This window comes from Betta splendens, chromosome 9 (assembly GCF_900634795.4).
Source record: "Betta splendens chromosome 9, fBetSpl5.4, whole genome shotgun sequence".
Taxonomy (NCBI): Eukaryota; Metazoa; Chordata; class Actinopteri; order Anabantiformes; family Osphronemidae; genus Betta; species Betta splendens.
In genome coordinates, this window is record NC_040889.2 from 13,800,778 (window position 1) to 13,817,175 (window position 16,398).

Sequence of the window (16,398 nt, forward strand, 5' to 3'; positions counted from 1 at the left end):
TCCAATAATGTTTTAATAAGCTACATCAACACTGAACACCACACATCAATCACATGGAAGCAGAAACACTGACGATGGTTCCTGTGAAGATATTTAATTTAATTCAATTCAATTCAATTTTATTTCTGTTAAATAACAAGATACAGTAATTATCTCAAGGCACTCAACACCTTTAATTATAAGTCATTAGGATTTGACAGCAACAGTGGAGAAGAAAAAATTCCCTCTCTAACTCTCTAGGTATCTTTTCCGCAAAATAAATTGCACTTTCTTATACTTTTTTCAGCTGGACCATGTATATTACTCTTTCATTGTCTGTTTCTTCTATAATATGATCGTTTTTTAATCATGTCTACTCAAGACACTGAAGCGAATCCAGTACCAAAAGCTAAGCTTATAAAGCCCTCATTTTATATGGATACTTCTCACAGTGAGTCACACTTTAGGATGAGGGAAAGTAAATGGATTTAGGTCTAATCTTCTTAAAAGGTTCATATAAAAAGTAGCTACAAACAATGAATACTAACATAAATAATAGTAGTGACTTATTAAATTAAATTTAGGCCTTATGTTTTTTCCACTAATCTGAACACAGTTTCATTCTTTCAATATATAATTAACAATAACAATGTGCCACTATCGATTATTGTCTCCTATGTGACCATAAAGACGCGGAACCAGCATCCATTCCTCGAGAACCGTGCAGTGCTCCGAACTGGCAGCTTCTCTTCACTCACTTATTCATTTGCTTTATTTTCCCATGGCTGCCTCTCTGCTGTCACTCACCTTTTCCCTCCTCCCTGTCGGTCCATAAAAACTAAGCCTGCTCTCCAAGGAATCCAGAAGATTAGCACACCAAGCAACCCTGATAGGGAAGAGCATACTGGGAGATGCAGTCACATCTGAACAATTTAATCCATCTTTGTCTCAGAGGAAGTAGCAGTGTTTTTGCAGTGTAATTGTTTCACTTTTAATGACTACATTACAGGACTTCTTTATTACTTTAGATTCCAAATGTATGTCTCGAGGCTGCATGCAAACCTATTGTTCTACTCTTTTCCCACTTTTTCTCTCCCTTTATATATTATCCAAAACTATGGGCATTGGGGCTCTTCTTTATCTCCCCCCATTCCACTCTGCTGTGAAATTGTAGGAGCTCCATCAGTGGCCTTTCCCCCACACTCATGAAAATGGGATGGCCTTAATTTATTTTGCTCTGTTGCCTGGGAACTAAAACTTCCCTCTGTTATAGTGGCCCAGGGTATTTATTTTTCTTGGAACATTTTCCATGTGTTGTTTGTATTCCAATTTGTATGTACTATAACAATAGAATGAGTCTGGCACAAAATCACCAACCAGGAAGTAGGTGCTTATTATGTTTTCTAACCCTATACCTGTGAGGAAAAGGCACATGATGTGAATAAATCACAGGCAGCACTGGCCTGTGGCAAAGACACTTCATGGATTTCACCCACATGGCTGTCATTAAAATGGACTATGCAGACAGTTTTCTTTGTGATCAAAGTCAGGCAAGTCCAAGGAGAAGGATTTAGGTTCTGGACAGTAAATAAGTTCCTGTTAGTTTTCATTATAATTTATACTTCTTATAAGCAGATCAGGGAATCCAATCATAATGTGAATTGTCACCACCTGCCATCCTGATTCGATCCATCAGTATTCATGGAATCACAGTGGGGTTAAATGGGGCTCTATAGGTACATTGCAGTATGTTGCAATTTGCTTCAACATCACAGATATATTTAAAAGAATAATTGAAATGATATTTTGAATTTTATAGAAGTTGTTTAATTCTTTATGCGTTATCCTGCTTCTCAAGTAAACACTGCATAAATACTAATGTGGAAACATCCATGTGAGCATGAGAAACACAGGCAGAGATGGACATGCACAGGAAACACATTTCCATCTCTCCAGGTCAACCAAATGATGCCAGCTGCTTATTTGGTCACCACAGGCCGCTGCTGTTTCAGGTGGGAAAGGTGACAAATGCAAGACACACACTATGATGGTTATGGAATTAGCATCTCTCTCTCAGAGGTTTTTCCCTGGGGGATCAGAAACATGCCTCTTTAAATACATTTGACATTACCTCGAAATGGGGATGTAAGTATAATGGTGTGTTTCTGAAAATCTATTTGCGTGGAACATGTCATTAAACAAAAAGCTTTGTCTGTATTTCACTTCCAAAATGGAAAGCAAATAATACAAGTATATGTATGTGGCTGTTTTTTCCTTCCAGTAAAATTACTGAGTTGTTGGCATTGCCTTTGAGGAGCACAGGACCCCAGTCGCAAGCCCCAACTAAAAGAATGATCCTGAGATTATTTAAGATCCTGACTGGTCCACAGCCATCCTTAGGGACCTTCACAGACATGCCCCATGTCATGGAAGCATCATGAATGGCAAATAACATTGGAAAAACCAAACCAGAAAAGCCAAATATCAAGTATTTGAGAACACTCAGCTCCTGTTTTCTAAGAGAGTGAAGAGATGAGGAGGAAGGTGTTTTAATAGATGGGGCATCTGCTGGCAAACACAGCAAACAGCAGTACACAGAAACACAGTGAAGTATCAGTGTGACCTCACATCCACTGCAGTTCAAGGTAAATGCATGAGGGAATTTCATTGCATCTGACATAAATGTACATTCAGACTCGTGAACTGTTTAAAATGAACAGTTGTGCAAGTACAGTACACTGTTTGACAGAATTGTAATGGGATAGTTCCACAAACATGTATATATGGACATGGTCCCTCACAGTTTTCTAGCGTTCCATCCGTAAAACATACCAAAAATGTTTACATTTAATGTTTTATTTCCTTTTCAACACGCTTGTTGCAGGTTGTTTATCTTGTAGTTTCTTCTTTGCAGCAATTTTGTGTGTTACTACATCCTCTGAACCAGCACAAGTTTAAAAATTTATGAATAAGTTCAGTTGGATGTTTATGAAATATTAAATGAAAAATACCTAAGAAATTCTCTCAAGGTTTGTTTATGCTGTCACACACACAGTAAAGAGACAAATACAGATGAATTCTCATAACACAATGGCCTGGGCCATGCTCATCAATGGCTCAGAGACTTAACAGCACAATATTTACTGATTTTAAACCATGTTTAGAACAAAAATTGTACCTCAGGCCATTAGAGCTTCAAAACTGAAGACATGCAATACAAAATACCTAGGGTTTGTTCCATGAGTAAAACGACAAAATTGTCTTTATTTCCATTCAGTTTACTTTATTTTATATATAAATCCATTGCCCTGTTTATCTTGCATGCTTCATTCCTGATCCTGGCCTATCTGACAGTCCCATCACATTAAAACAAATGAGGCTATTCATTGCCCTTGGCCTACTGCTTCTGTCTGCTCTTGTTTTAACAACCCTGTCCAACAATTGACATCACTCTTCTGCTTTGTAATTTTATTAAAGCACTGGCCAATACAGTTTACAACTGACTTGAACCTCAGCCTGTCCCTTTCTCCTTCAGCCCTGCAGAATGAAGTCAACAAAACTTTCACAATATATACAGTGGCAGGTCCTTCTTACATCAGGGAATGTATAACTGCAATAAAAATAAATAAACTCACCCATTAAGTCAGTGTTGCAAGTGGAGCAAGTGTGCTAATACAGACAAACAGTTGCCATGATTTATTTGTAATAATAAAACTGAGGCCTTTAATTTTATTTCTATTTCTTATTGTTAGTATTACTATTGATTACTGTGGAATAAGGCAAATTAGAGCAACAGTGTGCAGGGAAAAATCTACCGCTTTAATAATCGTCTTCTCCCATCAATATCAGACAGGGAGAATTAGACAGCTTTAAATCGTTACCACAATCTGAGGTGACAAATGTTTTTTTCACTGCTGTATGTTCATCCATCCATCTTCCAAGCCGCTGATTCCCATATGCCGGGTCGCGGGAGTGCTGAGCCTAACCCAGCTGGCTATGGGCGAGAACTGCTGTATGTGTTTCTTTTAATTTGATTCAAGTATACAATAAAGTTCTTGTTTCAGTCAGATACACACAGCTTTGAGTATGTCAGACTGAAATAGTTCTGTTTGTGGAAAGCTTTCACAACATGCAAGGGTTTTCTGTGTTTTAACTGAAACCACAATTAGAATCAAACACTGCCACAGACATCCACCTGAAGATTTACAAAAATTATATGACTTAAATAGGCTTAACGTAATGATCAGCCATTTATTCCCACATATGCTGGTCTGGATGTATACACAAAAAGTACAAATGGTGGTTGCATTATATAACTGTACATATACAGTAGGTATATAACAAACATTCAGCTGAATTCATACATAGTATTTCAACATATATGTTGAGTAATGTTTTACTGACAGGCTCATAACATAATGAAGAGCTGTATAGACCGAAAATATCATTACAGCACTACAGAAATACAATCCAAAAAAAGTGCACCATGGAGACTGTTTTCTGTCTGGTTTTAATTTTTATATTGCATTTGAAGTTTGTTTGTTTTTAACAAAAAGAAGTAAGCAAGAACTAAATATAAATGTACACATAGAGTTACTAGTTACTTTTAGATATTGTACCTTCATTCCACTATAGTGGAAAACAATGTTTTATTTTTATGTCATATAAGAACATACATTTGCTTTGTTCAGACTTTAAACAGGACTTAATCAGTAGTTGGAGCATGTAATTCCTTATTTTTAGTACTTGACATTGCATTAAATGGTAATGATAATATTGTACAATTTTTGATCAATTTGGAAAATTGGAAAATTCAAAGCCACTGCTGTAGCACCTTGTGACTCACCAAACAGCGTTTTACTGCCACCTAGTGAGCAACTTTTTTGCTTTTATCAAACAATACACGGTTGTTAATACATCATTAAAATTGTATAGATATTTCACACTTCAAATTATACATTCATTGATGTACTTTCACCGGCCTGAATATGGGATAAGATCATTATGCTTAATCACGAGAGCAGTTTTTCAATTTGAGAGCTCACTCTAAAGGTTTAATCATCAGATTGCAATGCTTTCTTTCATAACCCTTCCCTCGCATTCAAAATGTCTCTGCTCGCGCTCAGAGTTGCTCTGCTCGCGTTCAAATATGTATTCGTGCTCTCAGATTTCCAGTGCTCGAGCTCAAATCTGCCTCTTTGCCCTCGTTCCTGCTGCTCCCTCTCAAAACGTCACACGCTTGCTTCTAAACAAGGTGAGAGAATCCTCTCAATATTCTCCAACCAATAGGAGGCCAGTGCTGCTGGCAGTAACATTATGCCTTACTTTTCACATACGGAGCATCAAAGTGACTTTAGAACAAGTGTTTCAGGGTCCGTGTATGGCGCGTTAATTTGATTTAATGAAGCTACTTTTTCTATTTTTTCTGACATTTCGAATTACGAGCGTCGGAAGTTGACGCAGTTGCAGTGAAAGTACACATATTTGTGAGGCGATAGTCTACTACCTCTAGAAGAAGGAAGTACTAGTGTGGGTCTGGCATATGGATCGGTTAATTTATTCTATACAGAAGTTGACAACAATTACTGTTTTCCAGTATAAGATGCCACTTTAAACTACTGATGAATCCTGATTTATAGAGTGAAAGTAGATATATATTTCATTAGATGAAAGCTTTATTGTATATGTGGAATATTTTTTCTGTAGTTTTCCATAATTAGAGCAGACCACTTATCTTATAATGAAAACAGGAAGTAGCGACGATCGCGTTTTGGGCTATGATATAAACGATGGATGAACGAATGACGGCTTACTTGACTGCAGTCGCCTCAATAAACATGTTCAAGGTAATGCACGTTCAGTGATTGTCATTCTCGTGCAAGTACTGGAAAGTGGGGTTTGAGGCAAGAGACAATAGGTTCATTGATAAAACATCACAATGTATCTGTAATTTCTTGTTAAGCACTTTAAAAACAACTGAATTGAGCAAAGTGCTATATAAGTAAAAGCGCCAAGAAAGCAGACAATACATAGAATAGAAACATAGAATAATTATATATAGAGACAAGAGAAAGTTATAAATAAAAAAATAATAAATAAAAGCAGACAAGCAAAATAATTTAACTGTGTTAAAACCAGTGCGAACAAGTGGGTTTTAAGAAGGGATTTAAAAATAGGCAAAGATGAGGCCTGTCTGATGTGTAAAGGTAAGTCATTTGTTGAGTGTACAAGGTGTACGCGGCATCAGCACATCAGAGATCCTGGGTATAACAGCATTAACCGGCCAAGCACATGGACGCTGTAAGTGCATCTCACTGGAACACTGTAGAGTGCACTCATTTCTTTCTCATCAAGTGTCGACAAAGTCGACCCTATACAAAAGTGATGGAAGCAGAAAGCTTAGTTTAGGTCGCAGCTTATTCTGGTGAACTGGCTGACCTGCAGGTGCAAAACAAGGCAGTCGACAGCCGTCATAAACGAGACGGACTTTGGCTAAATAATCTTTAACGCTAACATTGTGCATCTTTCATCTGTGTCAAAACACCACCACAACCCTTCGAGAGTTACAGAAGTTGTTTGATGTTGCACTACTGTATAAACGCTCTTGGGTATTTTATTGTGAAAGTTCGGTGTCTGGCCCCGCCCCTCGCTAGTTAGTAAGTCGCAAGTGCGTTAAAAGGCTTATTTCGAGTAATACGGACCATAAGAAAACGTTACTCAGTGTTCATTTCACACACGAATAATGAATTGCACTTCATGCACGGACCACCTCTTAGTACTAGTAATCTCATTGTTGCTTCATTTTGACATATTAGGGGCCACACTGAGAGCCTTTAGGGAGACTGCGCTGTTTCCTTTCTGTCTGTTGACTTGACTTTTGATGTGTTGTGTGTTCCGTATATTTGTTTAGCCGTACACAGACACGGCTGAGCGCTGTGCCTTGTCTGCCAGGTTTACAACATTGTTCCAATGTCCCCATAACACACAGACATTGCCTGTAATTCTTCTGGTGAATGAACAGAATAGGCAGGAAATCCCATGAAACTGACAGAAATCATGAACCGATTTATAGCATTATTAAATACAATTCTGATGAGGCATGTTGTGTCATGTCAATGCCGTTTCAGTCAGACAACTGCGTACATCGGCACACGTTTTGGAGGTAGACACTGAGCATCTTCGCTTGTTCTGCTCTCTTATATCGCTTGTAAGCCGGTCTGAAAACACGAGGTGGGCGTGGCTTGACGTCATGGCGTAACGTAAGAACGTAAACCGTTCGGCGCAAAAATTCAAACGTTTAGCCGGAACAAAAACTGTAGCCTTCTCAGGTCTCTCATGCTGTATTACAAACTGTAACGAGTTGTAATAAAGTCCGATCGGATTTTAAACGTTTACAGGTACGTTTGGTGGACAAAAATAATAATATCTGATGTACGGCTCTGGAGTGTACGTCACGCATTTAGTGATTGATGTAGAACACGTTCTGCTTAGCTCGTTGTAAGTTAGCATTGTTATGCTACGCAGCATGTTGTTGTGTTTGTTGTTTCAGGTTCATCTTGTTAGGTACCTTTTTCTCTAGCAGCTTTTGTCTGAACGTACTTAGTTAAACTTAACTACCCTGCAGTAGTCTCTATCCTGTGTACACTAAAGAGTGGACGGTTCGTGTTGCTGCTTTTAGCCATTCCAATGTGCACATTACAACTTTATATGTAATTTCAGTAAAGTTCATTAGCATTAGGTGTGATTTGCTTTTGACATTCACCTTAATTGTTTTAAGTATTTTAAGAAAACCTGTTTCAACACCTAGCTTTGTATTATTGCAGATTTTTTTGAATCCAGCTAAACAATGAGTGCATCCTCCACACCTGTTTCCCGGGTGCATCAAGGATGGTCATCATCCTCTTTGAAGAACAAGGGCCCTGCAGCTTCCAGCACGCCCTTGCTGGCAGCCTTCCCTGGCAATGATGACGAACAAGAACGTCGTCAAAGGCGAAGGTCAAGAGTCATTGACCTTCAAACTGCGCCTGACTCCTCCTTTAATGACTCTGCGTGTCATAGGTAAGATCCTTCCAGCAAAGGTGACTCTTTTGTAAGAATGTGTAAGAATGAGTTTGGTGATTTTGAGCGCTCAAAGCTCCTCCTGTGTTTGTATGCAGCGCCACAGGGACTCCTGCTGCTGTACCCAAGTTGTCAAATGCACAGATCTCCGAGCACTATTCCACCTGCATAAAACTCTCCACTGAGAATGTAGGTACATATGTGCATGCATAAACAATGTGCAGTGTCTGAAGCATAGAAATGTTTGTTTATTTTGAGACATTAGCATTTAACATAAAATAAGGGCTGTATGCTTTGTCTTTCTCTTTGTCTCTGTGTTTAGGATGTATGAAACATGGTGTTAAAGCTAAAATAAAAAAATGAATACTATATTTATTTTTTGTTTATTTTACAGAAAATCACCACAAAAAATGCCTTTGGTTTGCACTTGATTGATTACATGGCTGACATTCTTAAACAAAAGGATTCTGAGGTCACAAACTTCAAGGTATTGGTTGTTTCTGTAACCACTTTATCAGTCTTTGACCACTTCCCCAATTAATTGTGTTATGTGTCGCAGCTGTTTATCAGAATAACCAAGTGGTAATGTTAAAATGTAGTCAAATAACTACACAGATAAAAAAAAAAAATTGTCTAATTTTGTGAATTAGTTCAGACAAACAATAGTTCAAATATTATTGTAAATTTAAATATGTTATTTAAATTAATCTTAATCCTTTGGTGAAGAGTCACTTTAAAGGCCATTATAGAGTATACTAATTAGCAGAGTGTTTGACCTACCAATAATTAAATCTGCAGCATCTGGAGTTAAACATACACTCTGATACACTATGAGTTCTGACTGAGTTATTGTGATGATGTTTGTGTATGATGCTGAAGGTGGCAGCTGGCACTTTGGATGCCAGTACAAAGATCTATGCTGTGAGGGTGGATGCTGTTCATGCTGATGCCTACAGGGTCCTGGGTGGCTTGGGGGCTGAGACCAAACCTGGGGAGGGTAAGAGCCTTATTGCGATGTGACATTTATTTCAATAAGGCACCAGACACCAACCATGTTTTATACCTGTTTCTACATCCATGGTTCATATAGTATTCTTCTTTGTATTAAATGTATTTTGTCTTTTCCTGTATGTGTATACAGACCATGGCAAGACGGAGGATGAAGGTGGTGAAGGAGCAGATGTGTCTGTCAAGCAGCCAAAGAAAAAGAGGCCTCCTAAAAGGACAGTGGAGCAGAACTTGAGCAACATAAATGGCACTGATTCTGAGAGGAAATGTGAGGTATGGACTCTAATATTTACAAGGCATTTAACGATTATGCTATAACCTGCGTCATTTTTACATTGTGTTACAGTGTTATTTTAGCAGTCATCCATTCATTGTTGTAACCACTTGTATAAGGTTTGCACACTTGCTGGTGCTAATCTTAACTGTAATTGAGCAAGTATTGCAATAACATTTGAAAATATTTCAGCTGAAGTAATGTAAACATCAGATGCTCTTTTAAAATGGGGACAAAAACATTTTAGGACTTAAACTGACCTTTATGCTCAAAGAGCATTAATTGCATTATAATTTTTTTAAATCTCGTTTTCTTGTTATATGGCTGTGGATGTGATCGTTGTGTCTCCCCACTGCATAGGTGGACCCAATGTTTCAAAGGATGGCCTCATCCTTTGATGAGAGCAGCACAGCTGGAGTTTTCTTGTCTGTTCTCTTCAGTGAGAATAGTCGCTGTGAGCTGCTCTTTCCCTCCTACATAACGCTCCTGCAGTCTAGACCCTCATACTCTCCTCCACCTCGGCAGACGGTCCCTGCTTCCCTGTTCATGGGTAGAAAACATTTATTGAATTGGTTCATATTTGTTTAGTAACCATTAAACGTTGTAAACTGTATGCACCCCTCTTATGGGCTAACTGTGCTGTTCCTCAGTCTTTTTGTGTTGTGTTTTTACTAGCTGGATTGCAGCGTTCCCAGGAGAAAAGCTCCATCTGTCCATCACTGCAGGATTTCTCTTTCACTAGCTGGAACCCAAAGCAGGTCAGACGCACCCGAACCACTCACACTAATTTTCTGGATCGATAATGATTTCAAATTTAAATCTCAATTCTTAGCCAATACTGTAGTGCCCAGTTAATGAGATTTTGTTAGAGGTTTGTCATTATTGTTGTCCTAACTAATGCCTCATCATCTGTAGGAGGTGTTTTATGATCTGCTCCCTTCATATATTCTCTTCTTTCAGACTATGAATCAGCTCTTGGAAAAGATGAAGCAGGGCGAACATGTGTTTGATGTGAACGCTGAGCCTGACCAGGAAGAAGATGACTGCCCTGACTTTGACGCCGACTATGAAGAGGACCAGGGTGACTTTGAGGAGGGATCAAAAGAGCATAAGGAGGGCTGTGAATCTTCTGGGTCTGGCAAAGGAAGGTAAGAATAATTTCAGGTCAGTTGAAAGGTGAACCGGTGGTTTCTGCTTTAAGATTTTTTTTATCCCCAATTGTGTACACGCAAACAGCATTGGCTTCGATCTCCTGGTGCCAATGCTTTATTGCAAAAAAGAACCTCTTTTCATATGTAAACTTGTAAATTTACGATGCATGACTCATGAGGGCTGTGGGATTATTACTTTGCCTATTATCACTTGGACAGCATGGGTTTAATTTATTAGGATATGCTTAAATGTGTCAAATCAAACACTTTATGCCAATTTATGTCTGTGTTCATGCTTTGAATGGGTTCCTGTGATGGCTGTATTATAGGGATGTTATTCCCATTGGAGAGGGAGACATCGCCACTATGTGTCTGCAGCTGTCCTCTCAGCCCAGAGAGTATTCATACTTCAGTCCTAGAACTATGGCTACGTGGGCTGGGCCAGGATATTGGCAATTCAAGCCAAAGCACAAGTGTAAGTGAAATTAATGCTGAAAACTAAAAATGATTGTGGTGTCAGATTGGTGATCAGGTGCTCTTATAGATTTGATCTGTTTATTAAAATACTTTAGTAACTTGGGGCAAGCAGTAGCTATTATAACCAAATGCAACCAAATGTGAGTCTGATTCAAAACAATTATCAGACTAATCTGACTTCTTTCTTTATATATGTACTTTATCTCTTTTAGTGGATAATTATCCTGAAAAGGAGACACGTAAAAGGAGACCCAAAAAGACCTTTGAAATAGACTTCAATGATGATGTCAACTTTGACACATACTTTCGCACTACAAGGGTAAAACATTTTACTTTTTGTTTATTCTATGAGCATAATTGCGTTGTTGGGACGAGTCCTTGGTTGAAGATGTTCCTTTGGGTTGTCTAATATTCCCCTAAAGGGAGAATTTCTCCATCTGTCAGAGTATACAATTCATGATCATAGTTAAATGGTTTCATTCCTGTTTCCATTTATATTGCATCATTCAATCATATTCATAGAGCCTAATCAATCAGGATTATATTTTGTAATGAAACTTATACAGACAGGCTTTACATTCTGCAGTTTACTCCACAGCTTAGACACATAGCAACTGATTCAGAGGGGGCCACTCTGCTCATGTCGTTTATTATTGTGGATGCCTTGTAGCTAAAACATAGCTCTTTTTTGTGTAGTATCCATAGCAACACATTGTTCTGCTCTTTGGGGGTCATTTTTGATGCAGTTGGTGTCACAGTTTCCAGCTCAAAGTCAGCTCCTTTATGTCTACGTTCAGGGAGTCTGGTTTTAGCTGTTAGATGAGCAGTATGAACATACTATGCATAAACCTTGTTATCATTTAATGCAACATACAGTAAATATGATAAATTATTCGACATGTTCGCTACATTTGTTGGTCTGAGCCCACGCTTTGAAACGTATTCTTATTCAAATACGGGTGCTAAATGTGCAATAATATACAGTGGCGCTCCACTAATTCAGTCCAGTAAAGTGCAATAGATACAACAAAACCTTACGTTTCAGAACTATCAAATTGCAATAAATACACTGACAATCTCTGTCAGAATTCATGAAGATTTACTTTTAAATATAGACTGGTGTTTCTGTGCTAAATTTGTCATTGTCTGCTGTTCCCCAACAGGCTGCCACCACTAACAGCAAATCTGCCCTCAGTGCAAGTAATAAGAAGACAACTCTGCCAACAGACTTCCAGTTTCCCCCAGAGACACTCTCCCAGCTCAGCCTCAAACCCTCCACCTCGGTGAGATCAAACTGGCACTCCACTCCTGGCAGCCAATAGGCTTTGGGTGTAAAATTTAAAGTCAAGATGCAAAATGTGGTCTATCATATTTACACACCAGGAGGGAATTTTTTAGTTTGGGCTCACTGGATGTAACTTGCACACTTCCTATTAGCTGTGTAAATTTAAAAAATGGTGCCAGGTCCACAAGTGAAATGTGGATCTTTGTGTGGTTCTCTCGTCTCTGGATCCTTTAGTTCTGATATCAAATCATATATGGACCTGCCGGAGTCATGATTTTTACAAAGTACAAGGTAAAAATCACACCCATTAAAACATGCAGTAACAACATTGATTTTGTTTCCCTAGTTGAGTCAAGAAGGCCAAAAGAGGTTGTCTGGAGAGCTTGGAGAAGGCATCGGAGACTATGACTACAACAATGCCAATGACACTGCCAACTTCTGTCCAGGTCTTCAGGTGTGCAGTCCACTTTTTGTACTTATTTGTTTTTGCTGTGCTTTAACCGTTTATTAGGTCAAAGGCATTGTGCTTGAGCTGTAGTAATGTTAAGGTATGTTGTACAACAAACAGTTGCTACACTATATATATATAATATATATAATATACTGTACATCATATCCTGGCCTTTACTAATACCATCATCTATTTCCATTTAGTTTGAAACAACTGTAACTTTTTATCACTTTTGCATGTTATGCTGCTGGACAGCACTGTGGTAAATATTATGATTAACAAATGAGGTTTTAACCACATCATCAAATTACATGTTATGGTCAGGAATAACAGAAAACATCAAATTTTCTTTTGGACATCTCCTTCTGTCATGCTCCTCAGGGTGGTGATAGTGATGATGATGATGCTGAAGGCTTTGCCAGTTCAGATGACACACAACCCTCAGGTGATGGTTTACCTGCACCCTCTCAAGATCTAGAGGGTGTCTCCACTTATGGGGAAGATGATCTGGTACCTGAGCCACACAGGGTGAGTAAAACAAGGTTGTTTGTCTTTTAAGACTCAAATTTACAAAGAATCTTAACTGTATATCTCACGGTTAACATCTCTGTAGGATGGGAGCACACTTTAAACTGCACATTCTACTCATTACCTGTTGGTTGATTATAATCTAAGTTTATATTTTGATCTGCAGGTCAACAAGATTGAGATTAACTATGCTAAGACAGCTAAGAAAATGGACATGAAAAGACTCAAGAGCAGCATGTGGTCTCTTCTGACTGAAAGCCCAGAAAAACACACAGAGGTAAAGTACACTGCTGCAGGTGTATGAGATGATAAATTAATCCCTCCCAGGTCTTCAACACATCACCATCAACGTTTGGTATGCAGACCAGGCATGTTGAAGTGTTGACCTGTTCTATGATGTCTGTAAGCTTACGCTTATTAGCTATGATTTCGTGTTCCTGGCAGGTGGTGGACACTGCAGAGAAGCCAGAGGTGTGTGGGGAGAAAGTCTTCAGTCAGACCACAAAGACACTGCTTCAAAGGTACCAGCAGACCTCCCACCATGTCAGCCCGGCCATAGCAGTAATGATGAATAATAATGACTGAATAGCACTCAAAATAGAACTTCATACAAATATAGGTTTACATTCTCGATTATACGTTTGTAACTATAGCTGGGGACAGGATTTCATGGTGGAAACATTTAAATGCCCTTTTTTCAGTTATAATGTTGAAATTCACTGTAGAAATACAGTTTTGATGTTGGAGTGATCTATGGAGCCAAATTAGGGTCAAATTTGAAAACAATCTGTGTGTGAGTAACCAGATTTGTACTTGTAGACTTAGTAGGGCTATAACATGCTTACATATATAAATTGGGGCGTTAAAATTACGCACAAATCGTGGCAAAATTTACAAGTACTGTAAAATAACATGACCTTAATTTGCCTCCACACTCTACTTGGCTAATGAATGAATGAGGACTGCGACAAGGAAGTTGATGTGACACAGCAGATCCTGAAAGCTCCGCAAGCAGCAAGGAGCTCGTCCGCTGACTTATGACTTTAATTATATTTAATGATCAGACAGACAATGCCATGCTATGTTATGATGCAGCTGGAGTTAAGGTGGGTATGTTCTAATAACGCTACCAATGTGATTGTTTATCAGACCACAGTAAACACGTTTGCTTTAGGTGAGCAAGTTTATTTTAACAATGCTTTTAAACAGCCTAATATGTAAGACAGTTGTTAGACAGGCTTGGATTTCAGTGCAGGATCTTGGTGGTTCTTGCTGATCAACACCGTCTACAAGGAGACAGACGCCCAGTGTTGCTGCAGAATCTCTCAAGATGTCACTGATACCAGAGACTCGGGCAGAAAGCTTGGTCTGAGGAATGGTGATATTTTATTTAGTTCACAGCATTCACTTTCAACAGTCAGCTGAGACCTGCACCGCTCTGACTCTGCTTCGCTTCACCCACAGTTTACTTAGGCGCTGACAGCACCTGCCAGCAGGTGACGTCTGGTTCAGTAAATGACAAGACGCTTCTGATCGCTCGTTCATCACTCTGTTGCTGAATCATAACTCGACTTCAGCTTCAACCAACAAACCCTATTGGCTGCCAGGAGTGGAGTGCCAGTTTAATCTCACCGAGGTGGAGGGTTTGAGGCTGAGCTGGGAGAGTGTCTCTGGGGGAAACTGGAAGTCTGTTGGCAGAGTTGTCTTCTTGTTACTTGCACTGAGGGCAGATTTGCTGTTAGTGGTGGCAGCCTGTTGGGGAACAGCAGACAATGACAAATTTAGCACAGAAACACCAGTCTATATTTAAAAGTAAATCTTCATGAATTCTGACAGAGATTGTCAGTGTGTTTTTTTTTTTTATTTGACAGTTCTGAAACTTAAGGTTTTATTGTATCTATTGCACTTTACTGAACTGAATTAGTGGAGCGCCACTGTATATTACTGCACATTTAACCAAGCTTTCTGACCGAGCCTTTGGTATCAGTGACATCTTCAGAGATTTTGCAGCAACACTGTGCGTCTGTCTCTTTCAACGGCAGTGTTACTGGAACATACCCACCTTAACTCCAGCTGCATCATAACATAGCATGGCATTGCTAATAGCCTGTCGGCTAACATATGAAGGAAACACCAGTTTAACGTTCGGGCAACTGCTTCACCTCCGCAAATCATGAGAGTAACATCACACTTCATACACATGAATATGAGCCGTCATGTCTGTCTGTTTAAATATAATTAAAGTCATCAGTCAGTGGATTAGCTTGTTGTTGTGTACTGCTTGTGGAGCTTTCAGGATCTGCTGTGCCACATCAAAGGACTGAGACAACTTCCTTGTTAATTATATATGTAAGCATGGTATTAGCCATCGCAAGTACAAATCTGGTTACGCACGCACAGATTGGTTTACTCACGTAATGTACAAATCTAATATGACTCCATATGAATCCACATTTTAACCAAAACACTTTGAATCCCAGAACTGAAACCTTTAACAATGGGTATCAACATGATGAAATCAATGACAACATTTTTAACAACTTTCTGTCTTTGTGGTGTTCCAGATTACCCAACATAATGGCTCAGAACCTGTCAGTGCCTCTGGCATTTGTTGCTCTTCTTCATCTTGCCAATGAAAAGGTAGGAGTTGTTTATTTAGCACTGTGTTCAAATGTTCTCTCTACGTAGGTGTTGCCATAAACTACATTAATATTGTGTTATTTCAACTTGTGTTTAAACGAAACAACGACCGCAAAGTTCACATGAGCTGAACATAAACCTTCTTTCTGTAAAAGAAATCAAACAAAAAAAGCACTGTTCTGAAAAGGGTTTAGTTTTGTAGGTAACAGTTTTGAAATAAAATGAATGTAAAATTATATTTTTGTTTGTTCTTAACAGAATTTGGAGCTGGTGAAAGTTGAGGACATGTCCGATATCATCATTAGACAAGGCAACTGAAAGGAAAACTAACGAACTATTCTTTTTTTATATTATATTTAGTGTTTCTACACTTTTATCTGCATTTAAAATGTATATTTTTCGGCAAATATGTAATAAGAAACAAACGTTGAATCCCTGTTTAGTGCTATGAAACATTTTGTGTTGTTGATGTTATCCTCTGTAGATAAATTAACTGTCCGATCACAGCACAAAGGAATGTCCAAGGAAATAAAACTTTTTAAACCTA

General features: G+C 38.7%; 1 protein-coding gene across 1 annotated transcript; it reads left to right on the forward strand.

Annotated features, from left to right (window-relative positions):
- The first annotated feature begins 7,221 nt into the window (after positions 1-7,221).
- Positions 7,222-16,398, forward strand: ncaph (non-SMC condensin I complex, subunit H). The gene is made up of 18 exons (XM_029164078.3): positions 7,222-7,376; positions 7,803-8,037; positions 8,136-8,226; positions 8,432-8,524; positions 8,917-9,034; positions 9,179-9,318; positions 9,680-9,869; positions 9,995-10,077; positions 10,280-10,467; positions 10,800-10,945; positions 11,160-11,266; positions 12,111-12,230; positions 12,579-12,686; positions 13,065-13,211; positions 13,378-13,488; positions 13,656-13,732; positions 15,776-15,851; positions 16,110-16,398. The coding sequence occupies exons 2-18, from the start codon at positions 7,826-7,828 to the stop codon at positions 16,167-16,169; spliced, it is 2,067 nt and encodes a 688-aa protein (XP_029019911.1). The 5' UTR covers positions 7,222-7,376; positions 7,803-7,825; the 3' UTR covers positions 16,170-16,398.

Bases quoted from the DNA above. Each gene is read 5' to 3' on its own strand.
- ncaph (XM_029164078.3), top strand. From the start codon at position 7,826: ATGAGTGCATCCTCCACACCTGTTTCCCGGGTGCATCAAGGATGGTCA. The intron at 8,038-8,135 runs GTAAGATCCTTC...GTTTGTATGCAG, and splicing joins AATGACTCTGCGTGTCATAG to CGCCACAGGGACTCCTGCTG. The intron at 8,525-8,916 runs GTATTGGTTGTT...ATGATGCTGAAG, and splicing joins CTGAGGTCACAAACTTCAAG to GTGGCAGCTGGCACTTTGGA.